Raw genomic sequence first — 16,072 nt, 5'->3', positions numbered from 1 at the left:
TTTATTTTCATTTGTGTGTGTGTCTATCAGGTTCTGTCCCTCCCATAAAGACAACTCCCACTACTTGTGTAATGCATGGGATTAATCTTGCTCTGAGAATTATGTAGTTTCTGTGCGTTGTGATTTCTTGGAGATGATCAGGATCTCACTATTTTGTGTCTGCAAAATAAGGGATAGAAGGTCCTTTCCTAGCTTCTGAAGGCTTGGGAGAGCATGCTGTAAAGAGTGGAAATTTGAACAAAAGCTATGGTGGTTTTTTTGTTGTTGTCATTTTTGTTTTTTTAAGATGTTAAAAACAAGTGGAGGAGTAGGGACAGTGGTCACTATCCTCTCACACATGCTAGGCAGCTTGAAAAGTTGGAAGGAGTTGAAGTAGAAAAATGAAACTTGACCAAGATTTGAAAAAAAACACAACTGGTTTGCATGGTCATGAAAAAAATGTATTGAATCTTGACAATCTCAAATAAAAGCATTTGTGTAAAGTGTCTTCCAGAAATGTTTAGAACGAGCATATTCACATCTGCTATTAGCTGTATGCTTTCCGAAAGTGAGCAGAAGTAGCCTGTTTAAGCAGTAATGCCAGGCTGTAGCTCACAATCTCCTACTGACCTAGAAGTTTTTTTTAATCTTCTTTCTGATTTGAGAATACTTTGTCTGAACTTCTGTGATTTACTGCTGCAGAGCAGTAGTATTGGACTTCTTGCAAAAGCCAAGCATACAAGGAAGATCATCCTCTTGAGAGTGGTTTGCTCTTGTACAGTATACGCTAGTGCTTTCTTGAAATGTGCATTTGGTGACTGGAGAGTTTTCTGGCATTTTCTGACAGTGAGTATTACTCACACTCAGTTTGCCTGAGGATGAACGTGTTAGTGTTGGGTTAGCTTGGTACCTAGTGCAGGCTGTGGGGTTCTCGCTGTTTGTTTTCTACCTTGTTGGTAAGGACTGGTCTTCGGTTATCTTCTACCTAGATCCTCTTGGGCTTTGGGATTGCACAGCTTGAAGTGGAATACTCAAAACTTTGATTTTTTTTAAAATCCTTTTTGTTGTTGTTTGTTTGTCCAGATTGTCGTGAATTTTTAATAAAGATGATGCCAAGTGAAACAGTATGTGGTAGGTAGAGAGTGCAAAAGCGTCTTCCATACTGCTGCATCCCTCTTCAAATGGATGACTGCTGGTAAGGAAGTGAGCTATGCCCCGTGTCATTCCCAGAAGTTTAATGTGCATCTCTGCACATGGCTTGGGTTGGTGACAAATGCCCTTAGCTACTGATTATGGTCAACGAAATAGCATCTTGGCAATTCGAGAGTTGTAAACTTTAGATGAAACCACTAGTTGATTTTGTTTAACAGCCCTTCTGAAAGCAAAAGCCTTGTAGGAAGTATTTGAGGAGCAGTCTGTTCACCTAGGAAGCTGCTTCCTGATCTGCATTCACTGAAAACTTTTGCTTTTGTTTCTAGAATCTGAATTACCCCTGCCTCTTTCCAATGTTTTTGTTGCAGCGTCCTACTGAAAATGTCAGAAACTTTTGGTTTTAGGAATATTTTGTTTCCCTCAAACTGCAGTGACTCAGGACTGTTGGTGTGAAGTCATGCAGAGCAAGAGAAGGTCAAGAAATCTGAGAAGTGATGATGTAATTATACTGCTTCTGCTAATTTCTTTGAATTGTGGATTCTAACTTCTTTAGTGCCTTTGCAAACGTTAGCGTATGAGACTTGCAACTGATACCTTTTCTAAAAATGGAGGATGGGAGGAGAGGAAGCTCTGTTTATTTCAACAAGCACAAGCAACACTTCCAAAATACACTCGTGGCCGTATCGCGGAGTTATGAATCTTAGGTTATCTAGCGGTGACTAACGTGGCGAGATGGCAGCCTAATATGTCCATGCTTTATTTAGAAAAGGTAGTTCTTATCAAAAGATGAAGAGGGCCAGCGTTTCATTCACTGTGTGTGTTGAACCTCCAAGCACAGATACCACGTCTGTCAGCAGTTCGCCCTGTGAGATACAGGCACTCGCCTCCCAAAGTCGCACTGGAAGTTCTTGAGGATTGCATTGTACAGAAAGGAACAAATGCCCTCTACCTTCTCTCCTGCCAAGTGCATACTTTTTAGGCTGTCTTATTGTTTGATCGAAATTAACAAAGGATTGAGATGTCTCTTGATCAGATAGAGTTTCACTTGCATTGTGGCGAGGTTTTTTTTGACGCTGTATTATCTGACTGGGGTGGTGGTTCACAAATAGATCGTAGCAGCTTTCCAAATTCCTTGGGCAGAGCCTAGCTATTACATTCAAAAAACCCTTCAGATTTAAACGAAAGAAAAGAAAAAAAAAGAAGACTTTCCTCACTGCAGTTTAACGTGCGGAGTTGAGGTGTGCGACAGCGGCCCTTTACCATTCTGCCTATTTAAAAATAAAATGGAAGGGTAAATCCTCCCTGGTGAACCATGAGATCCTCAGTTTGTGGGGTGTATACAGATGCGCTGAAGAGAAGCTGGAAGGCGTAGGCTTTGACACAAGGCACATGGCGTTACCTCCACGGGCAGGCAGTGCCTGGCGTTGGGGATGGCTGATGCTAGCCCTCCCCGACTGGCCACCTCCTCATCGATTCCGAGCACGGGCAATTGCTTGGCCCCGTGACAACACCACCAGCTGTAGCGTGTGTCTGATAGCGAAACAATGAACTGTTTGTTCTCCCAGAAGTACAAAAAGGGGGCTGGGTTTAAAAAAAAAATCAGTAAGAATTTCTCTATGGCTGATTTTAGGCTCTCACAGCAACTTGAGTGTGCTGAATGAGTGGCTCCCGAGCTGAGCCAATGGGGGTGGTCAGGCACAGGCAACACTTTTATCCCACAAGAGGGAGGAGGGGTGAATGAGCTGGAAGATATAAGCTGAAACAAAGCCATGCTGTCCTTCTGAGTCATTCGCACGCACTGGATGGGTAAGGCTTCCTGCTTCCTGGGACGCAGAAGTGGGGTCATGATTCTGACAATGGATGCTGGTAAGTCACTCATTAAATCTGCCTTTGATTTTTCTGGGAAGTCTTGCCCTTCCCTCCAATCCCCAGCTGAAAAGAAGAAGATATCTGTAAACTGGGAAGCTGAAATGTTAAATGAATGCATGCTTGCTCACTTCAGACTTTTCAAACTGTGCGTTTTGTCTTGACTGTTACTCATCTTGCAAAGCAAGACCATGGTACCAAAGTTGTGTCTGTTCATGTGCACTTCTGTGTTCACCGAGACAGAACCTGGGGCCTGAAAAGGGCACGGCATTTTTTTTTTCTTTTGATAAGGGATGTGATACTCTTTGTACAGTACAAGCCAGATCTCACACTTGCTCTAAAGAGCTAGAGGTGATTTAATATATTGGATGTGGCTTCCTCTGCTCTGCTTAGAGAAATTTTGTGGTGGAGAGGAAGAAAATGCTGCATTGCCATGACAGTCAGTTCTGTTTTGTGAGTTTGTAGCCAAGGAAGTGTGTGTGAAAAGAGCACATGCAGTTGTTTTTTTTTTGTTTTTTTTTTTTAAATTAGCTGCAAAAGTGAAATCTTTACTGTAGTGCCCTGTGTGATAGGGGGAATGGATGCGAGCAGTTAGATGTGGAGTGGTTTGTATGAAAGAAACAAGGAATCCCAGTCCTGCTCCTTGAGAGGGGGTGTGTTCCCATGTCATAACTCACATCCTTCAAATTCCTCAGTAATAAAAGACCTAAGATTTGAAATGGTTATGGATAGGGCATGAAGCGCCAGCACTTGTGCTCTGGCAGCGTGCTCACGACTGCTCTTTCTCTTCAGCACTTGCAGGCATGCTTGCTGCATTCTAAGAGCTCCACTGAACTTTTGTCAGCAATGGGTTCGGCTACTTTTTTCACCACTGTGCAGAAGCAGCATAATGTGACGAGTTCTACAAGCAGTGTTCAAAGTGATAAACTTATTCAGGCAGATCTTGCAGGTCTGTTTAATCTACTTGTCACATGCTTGGTTTACTCCACGCTAATGAAAAGCTCGCTGTCCCCTGTGCATCTGAATTAATTTGGTTGGGCATTTAGTAGGGCCTAAAGGGCAGCCCTCTGTGCCCAGTTCCAACTCTTTGACTTTTCTGACACTTCCAGAAAGTGACACAGCTGGGTTCTTCATGCACAGTTAGAGCAAAACACAAGCCTCTTCATTTAACCCACCCACACTTAATTGAAGTTACTTCGTCATCCATCGTCTTTGCAGGCAAGATGGAAACCAGCGACTCCTCCTGTGTTCAGGGTGTGTTACGTACTCTGCACAGCAGTTAAAACCCAGGTCCTTTAATTGAGGTGATAACATTTAACACAAGCTCAGAGAGGAGCAGGGTGGCAGATAGTTGACAAAGGGATACAGAATTTTCCATGATGGATTTTTTTTTTTTTGTCCTTTTCATTAGATTAGCTTCCAGAGGAGCCGAATTCCAGGCCCTTCTTGAAGCAGTTTGAATACTGGGAATTAGAAATCCTCTTCTTCCTGTCTTGTGCAAGAAGAACCGATGTTTAAATGCTAGATGTTATGCCCAGTATTATAGGAGGATGCTCTGGCAGTGTTCAGGGTGTCAGTGGTCCCAGGAGGTATGGATTCAGGCTGTACAGCCAAGACACATCTCCCTTTGAAGTGCTGGAGTTCCTGCACTGTACTGGAGTAATTTAACTCTTTGTTTTGGAAAGAGTTAATGGGGAGACATCAATAATATGTAGTTAAAAATACATCTTTTGTTTATGTACGCTTACATGCTTGTGTGCTGTTCCTTTGCACTGCGAAGTGAACCGTAAAGATAATGCTGCTCATCTGTGCTTCGCGGGATCCAAACGGGTATCCTCTTTCACAGCAGTGGCCCTGCACTAATTTCTCTGCAGTCACTGTGCTCTAGTAGTCCCTGTGGTGGTTTTTGGAGATCTGTTGGCTTGTATTGGTAGCAAATGTGCGTTTTGGACGCTCCCAGTTATTTAAGTATTCCGAAGTTAGGGTTTCTTTATGGGAAAATTGTTCTAAATACCAGAAAGGAAACACTGTAATATAAAAATTCATAACAGTGAGTTCTAGTGTTTCACAATTGTGTCTAAGTTACAGAAAAAATAAGCAAGCAATTCAGTGCCTTAATCTGGGACACGGATAGTGCTCCATGAAGTTTTATCTTCTTTGTTTTTTTACCAACCTTTTAAAGCTGGGCTTACTGTTCTCAGAGCTGTTTGCTTATTTTGAATCACGTGTTTGCGTTACAAGTCAGGGCTGATTTAAAAAAAAAAAAAAAAAAAAGACATCAAATGCTCAAGCTGTTTTAAAACTTCTGCTCCTTGAGATAATTGCAAGAATACTTACTCATTTGTTTCAGTTTTTATTAAACACGTTTTATTCGGCTGCATTTGTCTGTGCAGCGTTTAATTTCTTGCAGGAGCAGGACTCGAAAAGTCGTGGACGGGAGGGGGGAATAAAAAGGAAAGCTGGAAGGTAGAGTTGACAATCTAATTGGATTGGAAGCAGCTACAGGCTGGGACTGTTGCAAACAGCTGATTTGATCCTTCTGAGTTTCAAGAGCTATTTATGGTAGATTAGCTGTATCAAAGCTCTACTGTTCCAACCATAAAAGGTTGGTCCTATGTGAAGTTGCCACACTGCATTTGGCTTAGTCCTCTGAGCTTGGAGAGCCTATAGCTTTTTCTGTGGATAAATCCAGGGATGGATGGAAGTACTAAAGGCAGATCGAGGAGTAACGTTGTTGAGGACTTCAGATCGCAGCGAACTCTTAAAAGGAGATTTTCCCTAATAAATTTTTTGCTCTAATGTCTGGAATCAGCCCTTGGAATATAGCTCCTGCATATTTGCTGCATTTGGTGAACGCATGCTTTTAGGAAAGCGCTGTTCTAAATTTATCTGACTTATCTGAATCATCTTGACTGCACATGCACTTGCCAGCCTTGTGTGTTGATATTTGGTAACTTTGTGAAGTCACTTTTCTGTTTTCTTAGCGGTGAGTGTTAAGTCCTTTGGGAAGGAGCCTTAGCTGAAGTAAGAAACTTCTCTAAAACAAGAATTATGAAAATTTTGGCTAAAGAGCGCTTCAGGAGTTGTTACTAACTATTCTGAGAAGACTTTGCCCCCTGCTGCCACATCTGTACCTTCAATTTCTCTTCCTTTGTGTAAAGGCAGACAAGTGGATTTTTTGCAGGATTCAGCAGTAAGTAGCATGTCCTTCGGAGAGCGCGCACGCAGTCGTTGGAGCCAGTTGTTTGAGAATATTTGAGGCTCTGTCAGGTTGAAATGTGAGTGGGTTTATTCCAGCCTGTGCATGCCAGTCATTCAGCCTTCCTTAAGGCATTTTGTGTTTTTATTCTTGTGGTTTTGCTTAGAGGATGAGTTCATTCTGCTATGAATGGAAGGTGCTGTTGCTGGTTGGTTTGTGTGTAAGGTGACTCTTTTTTCTTTTTTAGTTTTAATACGTTAACCTTAGCCACAGCACTACAGGCAGCTATAAGAACACCCACAAAAACAAAATTTTTCAGTAGTAATTTTCTCCTGTTAAAGAAGTACTATAAACATACGTGAATACTGTTACATGAGAGAACTCTGTTATAGTTTGACTCTTGGGGTGTTCTGAAGAAAGCTTCCTCCAACTTTACATTTTCTTATTTTTAAACATGACCAGGACACAACAGGTGAAAGTCACTGGCACTGCTTCACCGTCCGCTTCTGCAGCAGGATCAGCTGCTAAAAGGGGGGAGCGCAGTGAGGGACGGGGGGGAAAGAAGAGGCTCCTTGCTTCAAGGGTGTTCCAGATGTTGTGTTTTAATCTCCAGAAATGCAAGTAGAGTGTCCTTGCCAATAATTTTGCTATTTTAAAAATAGCTCTACTCATTGTCTCTATTCCCCTTTCAGGAGCTAGCAATGGAAGGCCATCATCCATTTTCTTTGGATTGCAAATCTGTATTTGTCTGACAAATGGCTCTAGAATTTTTGTTCGGAATTCTATGTTCGTTATTCTGTTCTGCATTTTAGTGTAAGGAGTGTTTATTGAAAAAATAGATATATATTTTTAATCTTCCTTAAGTGAGCCTTGGCAGACACCCATTTTAATACTTATTTCTATTTGTAGATTTTATAGGAGATCAAATCCTCCAAGCAGGGGGGTGGGGGAAGCCTACAGGATCAGTATTCTCCTTCAGATTATCTGTTAATTTTTGTCTGGAATAACAGACCTGAACTTCGATTTGCTCCTGACTTAAAATATTTTTATATTGCTTCCAGTATAAAATTAGTATTTTTACTAGCCATCCTTTTTTGTATGATCAGATTTTTTTCTTTGCTGTTTGCACTTTGAAAGCAAGTTGACTTAAATTCCTCCACCATTTTAGCATGTCTGTGTTGTGCTCCTGTGAGCCTGTTAGAAGAGGTCAGTGCCTTAAAGGCCTTGAAACAGACCACAAAGACATCAGATACCAGAAGTTGGCTACCCCTGGGTCTGCACAAGAGCAGGAGTCCTCAACTTGGGTTTCAGGCTGAAATGCACAACGGGTGTAATGCAGGAAACATTTTGATTGATGAGAGGTACTAATATCAGCTTCTCTTTGTGCAGCAGATGCTTAAATATTTGGAACAGGTACACATTCTTCCTTGGTATCTCGGGGGGATTAGTTAGTCAATTTAAGCATTAGTTCTACCTCTTCTAATGCAGTTTTGTCTTGACTGCATTGCTAAATGACATTCTTGGCAGAAGTTTTCAGTGTGAGGGAGATTTTCAGATCTCTAGGAGCTTTACTCAGAACGATTACAGCTTTATATTTGGTATTTCTTTCCCAAATTCCTTATATTTGTTAGTGTTAATGGAATAAAGGTAGTGGGGAGCAGGCAAGGAGTTTTAATCTGGCTATTCCATCTTTGCTTTTTATATGGAGAAAACAGATTACAGCATAAATTTAATTGTACGTAGAGCCCCAGAGAGGGTAAGGAATAATGAAATTGCAGACTACACACTTCTCCTTCACAGTGAGTCAAGGCAGAGTCAGAGGGGGTGGTGTTGAGCCATTTGTGACCGAGACATTTTCAGGCAGAGGCTGGAGGTGTCTTTTGCCAGTTTGCTGTGTGGAAAGGGTATGTGTGTTATAATGCATGCGTCATAATGCATTATGAGCTGAGGTTTCTGTCTTGTTTAGATTTATGTTGATGAAGTGGTTTGAAAGCTTTTTATAGTCTTAGTACACTTGTTTAAGCAAACGGTTCACCACAGTGTGTAGAATTTATTTGTTTTCTTGTTTGTTTAAATGCAACATTGTCATTTTCCATGCTTAGAATGGATTCACAAGACAGGCTCTTATCTATGAAGCCTTTCATGTAATGAATATAACTAAAAATTGCACAAGCACATTTAGTTTAAGTTGCCACTGCTGGAGTGCGTTTTTGCTCTCCAAGTTGTTGGCTCTTGTGCATGGCAATCTCCTTACAACTTTAAAGAGGCAAAAAGCTCTGGAATAGTTTGCAGGAACAGGGTGGCTGAGATTGTTGACTTTCCAGAGGCATCGCTGTTCCTGCTCTGTTTTCTTGCACAAGACACAGGCTTCTTTTTCTCCATTCAGAAGCCTCCGTTTGACATAATGGAAGGGAATAGTATGCTCTTAAGAGAAGCAGTAGGCAAAGTTCTCTTCCCTTATGAATTCCCTGGTTTTACTACTTTCCCAGCTAGGCAGTTTAGAGTTAACCGATGCATTGGAAGGTCTCTGGTTTTTAATGAGCAAAGCATGTCCTAGTTGGAATCTGCCTTAAGCAGATAAGAATGCATTGGGTAAGTGGTGATAAAAATGCTTCTGATGTCACTTGCTCACATGGTGTTATGTTCAAGGGAGCCTTTCAGCAGAGAGGGTAGAACAATTATGCATTAAGTATTTGCTGATTTCTCTGGATGTAGTTGATGAAATGGTCCCTGTTTGCTGTAATGATGCCAGTTTACAGAGTTTAAAAAAATAAAATTAAAAAAAAAAGTAAAATCAGACTTCAAATAACCAGATAAAATTAACTCGGATTTCCAGGGTTGTGTCTCTTCAGGTAAACAACAAACGTCACGATGAACTTGGACATAAAGCATCGTGTGTATTAATAACTAAGGCCCTGTACTTTTATAAACAAACAACAACAGCAAACACACAAAAAAGCACGAGGCTACATCAGACCATTAGGCAGATATGTAATTTCCCCACAGAACTGAGCTTGTGTGCTGAAGCCCTGTGCGAAGGGAATAATGCTTCCGTGGAGTTAATGGCTGCCAAGCGTGTTCCTCGGGGCTTATACCCATAAAAATGTTGGCAGTCAGCAAAGACCTTCAGGATTTCATTCTTCCTCCATCATATCGGCGTTCGATTTGGTCAAAATTGCTGTATATTCCCCAGCATAAAACAAAGCTAGCACTGTCTCCTGAGAGCTTGCTGGGCAAGAAGGAAGGAGCGTGCAATCAAAACAACTGCACAAAATGGTCTAGGATGTACTCAGGTGGTATGTGCTTTACATGTGACTTTTTCAGTCTTGCTGTTTCTGAGAAGAAGTGGAACTAAGCCTCTGAGACAGCTAGAATAACTCTGCTATAAAGGTAATTGCCCCAGCTGCTTATATGAGAGAGACAAAAGGACGGTATTTCAGTGTCATCTTCCACTAAGTACCAACTGGAAACAAGATGAGGTCTTGCTGGAAGCAGTTTCTCAGTCCTCTATTGGCACTCCATTGGTAACCAGGAGTTAGTAATGGTAATCCTGCAGCCACAAGGTTCCAGCTCCACTGGGTTTCACTTCTTTCTCCTATTCTTTGTGAATACAAGTAGCTATTCTTTATTTTTATTTTCAAAGGTTTTAAGGTTGCATACCACTGAAGCGTGCAGGTAAGAAACTGAAGAAACCGTGCAGTGAACAAGGACAGTCAAAAGTGTAAGGAAATATCCAAATGTTACGTTGTTTTCAGTGGGAACTTGAGCCCTGTGGAAAATTGCTGAATTGCAACAATGAGATAGGAAGGGTCCTCTCGGCAAGCAGACATGAATAGCTGGAGGTCGTGTTTCAATTTCAATATTGTCAAAATGCATTTGTCAGTTTATATGCGCAAATAGTGGAGATACTGATGTTTTGACAATTAGTGCGTTAGTCTCTGGGCTGGGGTGAGTCCTGCTACTCAGCCATTTAAAACTGAACTGAGCAGTTACGGAAAATGTTTCTGTACCTCTGCAGAGCTTCAAGAACGTTGTACTTTCAGTAATCCTTAACCAATTGTATTGAGAATGAACAAACCCATTAGTAGCTTTTTTTTTTGTCAATTTTGCTTATGTAGCAATCATCTAGAATAGTGCTTCAGCTGGTTGCAGTTATTTTGTAATGGAAGCAGTAGTGAATGACAACGCTCCTAGGAGAAATGTATTCTATTTGCAAAAATTTGCTGTGTGGACAACTTTTGGTATTTTTTTCCTTGCTGAAGTTTCTAGGAAGCAGTAGAGTCTTTGGCTTGTTTCCTTCAGAGCAAGAATGACTAACTGAACTAACCACATGTACTTATGTAGGCAATTTAATTTTTTGAAATGATATGTAAGTCTATCACCGACATCTCCTCGAGATTTTTGGGGAGTGTGGATCAGGCAGCCTTAAGTGTACATATGTATGGAAAAGGCATGTCTGTAAAGGGGTAAATAGACTGATGTGAATGTATTGATGCTTTCAGCAGATGCAAGTTGATGCAGTGAAGAGCCAGGCAGGCTAACAGTGCTGGTGCCAGCTAAGGTAGAGGAGGATCAAACGTAGGAATCTATGCCAAGTCTTCATCTCGCTACCTCCTGCCCTGTGCATTTGAAGCGACCTGTCCAGCCGAAGATCTCACAGACATGGAGCAAGATACTAGATCTGTGGAGCACTGGGTTAGGTTAGGTTCTTTGAAGCAGCAGTAAAGAATTGCTTGTCTCAAAGTATCTCAGAGCTCAACAGAAGAGCGTTGGTCATAAACTCATGTGTGGCATGCTGAGTGCCAGGTAAGAAAGAGAAGCGTTCAGCTAAGAGGAGCTCTGGTAATTTGAATAGTTGTGAATTTTAGAAAACTCCCATATGTGCAAGCCGTTGTCATTTCTCTTCTGACCAGAGGCTGGAAGTCTTTGCTGATCAGTCATCAGATGAAGTCACAACTCTTAACATGTAAGCGTTCCGTTTAGGTGGGCGCAGGAAAAAAAATGATCTGTCCTGGCACTTACTCAAAGCCGTAAGGTTTTTCCAGTGTTAATCATGTACTGGGATATTAGCATTGTATACATATATACATATAAGTATATGCTGGATATAATGATTTGTAATGGCTGAGTCAAAGGAGAAAATATGACATGAGGTTGCTCAGCACACTTCAGTCCAACATTTTGTTCTCTGAGCTAGTAATGTGTCAAACGTTAACTAGGAGGATTTATAGCAATTGCTAATTGCAGAAAAACAAAATCATCAGTAAGACTTCCTGTGTTCGTCATAGCTGCCCAGCTTGAGACAAGGGAGTTCAAGAGTTGCCATGCAGTTCCTGTGTTTGTAGACTGCTGTTCAGGACTGTCACTTGAAGTAGGAGTGCAGGTTTCTGGCTGGGAAGTTTGAAATTCAGGTCTCTCCATTTCTTGTAGAAATGCCTAGACAGTTCAAACACCATTTGGTGAGGCCAGCAACATTCTTTCCTACTGTCAGCTGCATTAGTAAAAGCAATGAGTAAAAGCCCGGCTATGTTAGGTATACCCAAGCACACCTACTGGGTCATGTCCTTGCAAATATTAAAGGCTAGGCTTACCAAGGTTGTTTTCTGACTGCTTTAGGCAGCTGAAGGCTTGGACTTACAGATGAGAACAGTGAAAGTGACAACCCTGATTTAAAATACTGCTTCAGGAATCCCTCCAGGCCATTGTCATCCCCCAGCTTGCTCCTGACCCATTCTCTCCACCTGCTGCAGTTTGCCCCCCAGCCACACAGGTCAGGGAACGGCTGTCTGAAGGCTTTTTGTTCTCTTCTCTCTAGCCCTACGGGTTCCCCAGCCCTGCTCACCATGGCTCTGCCAGTGCCTGTGCTGAGTTACGTGGGGGTGAGAAAAGAGGTGCTCCATGTGGAAGTGAGAGTGAAGGACAAGCGAGTAGGGAACACCGCTTAGGCTGGAAGGCAGGAGCAGGGACAAAAAACGTGGGCCCTATGAACTAAGAGATCCCTCAGTGACTTGCATTGCTTTCACATCGGGTGAAATGTCAGCACTAAACGTGTACAGCTCAGGCACTATTATACTGTGTTCTCTTCAGGCTCAGTCTGCTGAATTCAGAGGCCTAAACAGACCACAGTAAGGCAGATAGGACAACACGTTATGTCTTGTGCCAAAGAGAACTTCTCTCTTAATCTAAGACACAGTGTTGATTCTTGAGCCAAGCCTACTGCTGTTTCTCCTAGCCCAGTGCTCAAATTGCCCTGTTATCTACTTGCCTCTGCTCCGTGCTTCTGAAAGAGCATCGTGGAGACTTAGGTCTGAACAGCCTTCTACTTGAAATTAGCCAGTTCTGCACCTTTCATTTGAGATTTAAATAAACTTTTGTCTTGAATTACAGAGGCGTAGATGCTGCCTGTGCTGGTTTCTTTGGACTTAAGTAAAAAGAGGTGTAAAAGTAAAGCTAGGACATAGTTTTGAAGTGCAGATACCAAAGACTTCTGTTTGATATCTCAGAAACTTCACAACTTGATTGAAGCCAGCATAGAAATTGCTAGTTTCTTACTGAAATATTAAATGGATGAGTATTTCCAAGTTAAACCTAGGGCCAGTAATTGAGTAGACTTTTATGAGTGACTTGCAATTGCCCATGATGATGTGAGACTGTATGCAGACAGTGAAATATCATGACAGCACGATTCTGTGGAAGTAATTGTCAGGAAAGAAAGTGACTCTATGCACATTCCTCCCAGCAGACACATAAGATAAAGCGAGGACTATTAGGCTTGGTTGCCCTGGCTTGTCTTCCTGGCTTAGCAAGCAGCCTGCCACTGCAGGCCGCTTGGTCCCTATGCAGGATTTCAGGGAGAAAGAGGCACAGAGAGGAGTGAACGCAGGGGTTGAGACAGATCAAGGGTTAGAGACCAGGCTTTGAGACTGAAACCTAGAGCTGGTTTCAAGGAAGACCAAGGGAATTTATTAGATAAGTTCTCCCATGCTTTTGTTTTCACTGTCTTGATTGGATAAATGGACTAGTTTAAACAGGATCTTTGGGTCACCTCTCTGCTGGGAACAGACAGGGTTGATATGCTGGGATAATAGTCTGAGATTTAATCTGGGTATTGCGTCATGGGATTACACCCTAGGAGGCGTAAATGGCTGGTGCTCGACATGACTTCACTCATATGTCGTGCACCCTGACAATGTTCAGTACCTCAGAATATTTTGATCTTTATTCATCTTTTATTCAGTGGCTGTGAAACGCAACCTGACTGCAGAACGTACTGGGTAGCTCGAGTTTAAGTCGGCTCCAGGTTGATTAACACTTCCAAATTGCTCTTCTTTTGCAGCACGTGGTAATTACTTGCATTACAAAGTAGTCTTCTGGCGTTTGCGTTGCTTCAGCAGACCTAGGTTTTTGTGTTGAACACCACTTCCCATTAGCAGGGGAGCAAAATTTAAGAGTGGCCCTTGCACATTACAGGACTGGTAGGCTGAAACCTAAATGTGCATGGTGATGGAGCTGAGCTGCATCCTTCTGCCCACCAAATGATGCTCTGGGGTATCACGCTGGGCAGAGACGTGAAACTTCCCGCGGCAGAGGAGCCATTCTGTAAGTTCACTGGGGTTAAGTAGAGCACAGTAAAAAACAACGGAGTTGGTAGTACTGTTCCTGTGGGCATCAAGCTGTACTCTTTGTGGGTGGTCTAGCAAGGCAGTTGAGCTGTAAAGTTAGGAAATATGTACATAACGCAGGACCCTGACCCTGGCCAATGTGGCTCTATATCCTACGAGAGCATTGGATGCCAAAAAAACCTGGGCATTCAGCTTTACCGAGCCTACTGTTCTTTTCCATGTAGCTAAAAGTCCTTCCTACAACCACCTGCCAAGTGCTGTAGCTGTTTAGCTCTAAAGATTGCTGCCTACCCAAACATAGTTTTGTTGCAGGCTGGGGATTTAGCTTGCAAGTCCATAAAAATAAACAAATAAATGGGTGGTGGTGGTGTAGTTTTGCAGCACAGATTTGTTTGTGTTTTTTTTTCCCCCCTCCAATTGGAGCTCTTAGAAAATAAAAAATCTAGCTTTTAGCTCAGGGATTCTTGAAGTAATTTATTTTAACCTTCTGTTGTTGTTTTAATAAAAGCATTCTCTTTCTCAAGGAGATTGCTTAGAAAGGAAAGGTTCCCCTTCCCCCTCCACCACAAAGAATCTATCCCTGTTGGGGCAAACAGGCTGCTTGTGACCGACAATAGGGTTTTGTGTTCTGAAGACATAACATAAATTATTCCCTCCCCTCCCCAAAGAGGTCTGGGAGAGAAAAAAACGAGGCCAAATAGCCTGGTTTCTCCAGAGAAGGAAAACAAAAATAGTGTAGTTTAACCACAGTGATGCTGTGCCTGCTGTAGTCTGACCGGTGTCAGGGACTGCCTGTAGTACCAGAGTTTTTCTCTAGGTTTTGGTAAGAATTTACAGTTTTATCGCAATTCCCAAAGCTGTGGCCTGGGAGCTAAAGGAAGCATTGACTGAAAAAGCTCAAGTGATGCTCTGTAAAGCATTTTATTTGTTGTACTTCACACTTTAAGGACTGGCCAATAGGCCATTGTATCAGTCACAATTATAGCCTTTCCCTTTTTAAAACAGGATCATGATTACATCCCTCAAGACTTCTGACCTTTCTTCCTGACTGCCTTTGAGTTGCTGGTCTCTAATTTCCCCTTCCTTACCCTCCAGGGATTAAATCCTTTTTTTATTACTTAAGTTATCCTTTATCTGTGTTTCTGTCCCCCTCTTCCCTTGCTAACTTTGAATAGTCTGCAGGTTCTGTTTTAAATGTAATCATTTGCCAGACAGTACTACTGGAAACGACTCCTTGAAGTTGAAATCTTTCCTTTGCTTTTTAAATATTTGGAGCAGAAACTCAAACAAAGCAGAAACTTTGAATGCTTGTTTATGGCAGATCAAAACTCTGCGTGTTTGTTCTGTAGTGGGGATGGTGAGGGGAAAATCACATAATTGCATAAATTGTTCTACGGTAAGGCTTGATGGTGCCTTCAGAAAGGTCTATTGAAATTCGTTCTGTTAGGAAATGACAAAAGTAGTTCTGAGACTTCTTGAGCTTCTGCTTTGCTGACAAAGGAGGAGCCCGGTCAGGGAAGAGATGAGAGAAGTGGCACATACTATTTGGCTTTCTAGTTTTGCTTACCAGCTTGCATGAATATTAGGAGGAAGCTTCTGAATAATTGAGTAAAAATACACCTGGCTTAGTACATTTAACGTGGCCTTAAATTCCACATGCCTTTACAAACTGTGCTCTAAACATTTGTCGCACGATTCAATTCATAAGAGCTTTTGATTTACTTGTACTGTGAACTTTCATTGAGCTCCCTTTTTAAAATAAGGAGATGCTTTAACATCTGAGGAAGGTTGGGTCACCACACGTGTGTGAAACACAATAATGCCCAAGCCAGTGGCTTCAAGCACTGTCACGGTTCAGGGGGTGATGTGGGGGGACGCGACTGTCAAGCGAATTACATATTTCGGTACAGAAGAAGTGTTTATGCCTCTTGGTAATGGAATAATGCGTCACAAACTTTATATAGCTGTTGCAGTGTGCCAGTGTCGTCCGACTTGCAGCATTTGCTGAAGCAAGCTGACTGCACGCAATAGTTGTCTCTACAAAACTCATAAACCCCTTGTGGTTTGGGCTTTGGGAATACGCGACTGCTTTCTGACATGGTGGCAGACTTTGAAGGGCTGGTTGTTGCATGCCTGGCGTCTAATTCCTGCGCCATGCGGGAGGAGAGAAACCGGAGGAGATAAGGGAGAAAGAGGGTGTAAAGGCTAGAACCAACGAGGCCTGTGAAGAAGCATCCTGTCCGGCGGGGGGATG

The 16,072-nt window shown here is 42.3% G+C and overlaps 1 protein-coding gene across 10 annotated transcripts in view; it reads left to right on the top strand.

Annotated features, from left to right (window-relative positions):
- Nucleotides 1-16,072, top strand: part of SVIL (supervillin) — a 137,005-nt gene that overhangs the window by 30,522 nt on the left and 90,411 nt on the right. The window contains exon 1 of one of the 10 annotated variants that reach the window (XM_080579924.1): nt 2,878-2,997. The exons of 5 other annotated variants lie outside the window; for them this stretch is intronic. In XM_080579924.1, the coding sequence (XP_080436050.1) occupies nt 2,934-2,997 (64 nt within the window). In that variant the 5' untranslated portion in view covers nt 2,878-2,933. Of the gene's footprint in view, nt 1-2,877; nt 2,998-5,626; nt 6,191-16,072 lie in introns of those variants that run through there. 4 more of the 10 variants (XM_080579928.1, XM_080579933.1, XM_080579934.1 and 1 more) reach the window with 4 other exon arrangements.

This window comes from Anser brachyrhynchus (genome assembly GCF_964034855.1).
Source record: "Anser brachyrhynchus genome assembly, chromosome: 2".
Taxonomy (NCBI): Eukaryota; Metazoa; Chordata; class Aves; order Anseriformes; family Anatidae; genus Anser; species Anser brachyrhynchus.
This window is presented reverse-complemented; position numbering and strand designations above follow the sequence as displayed.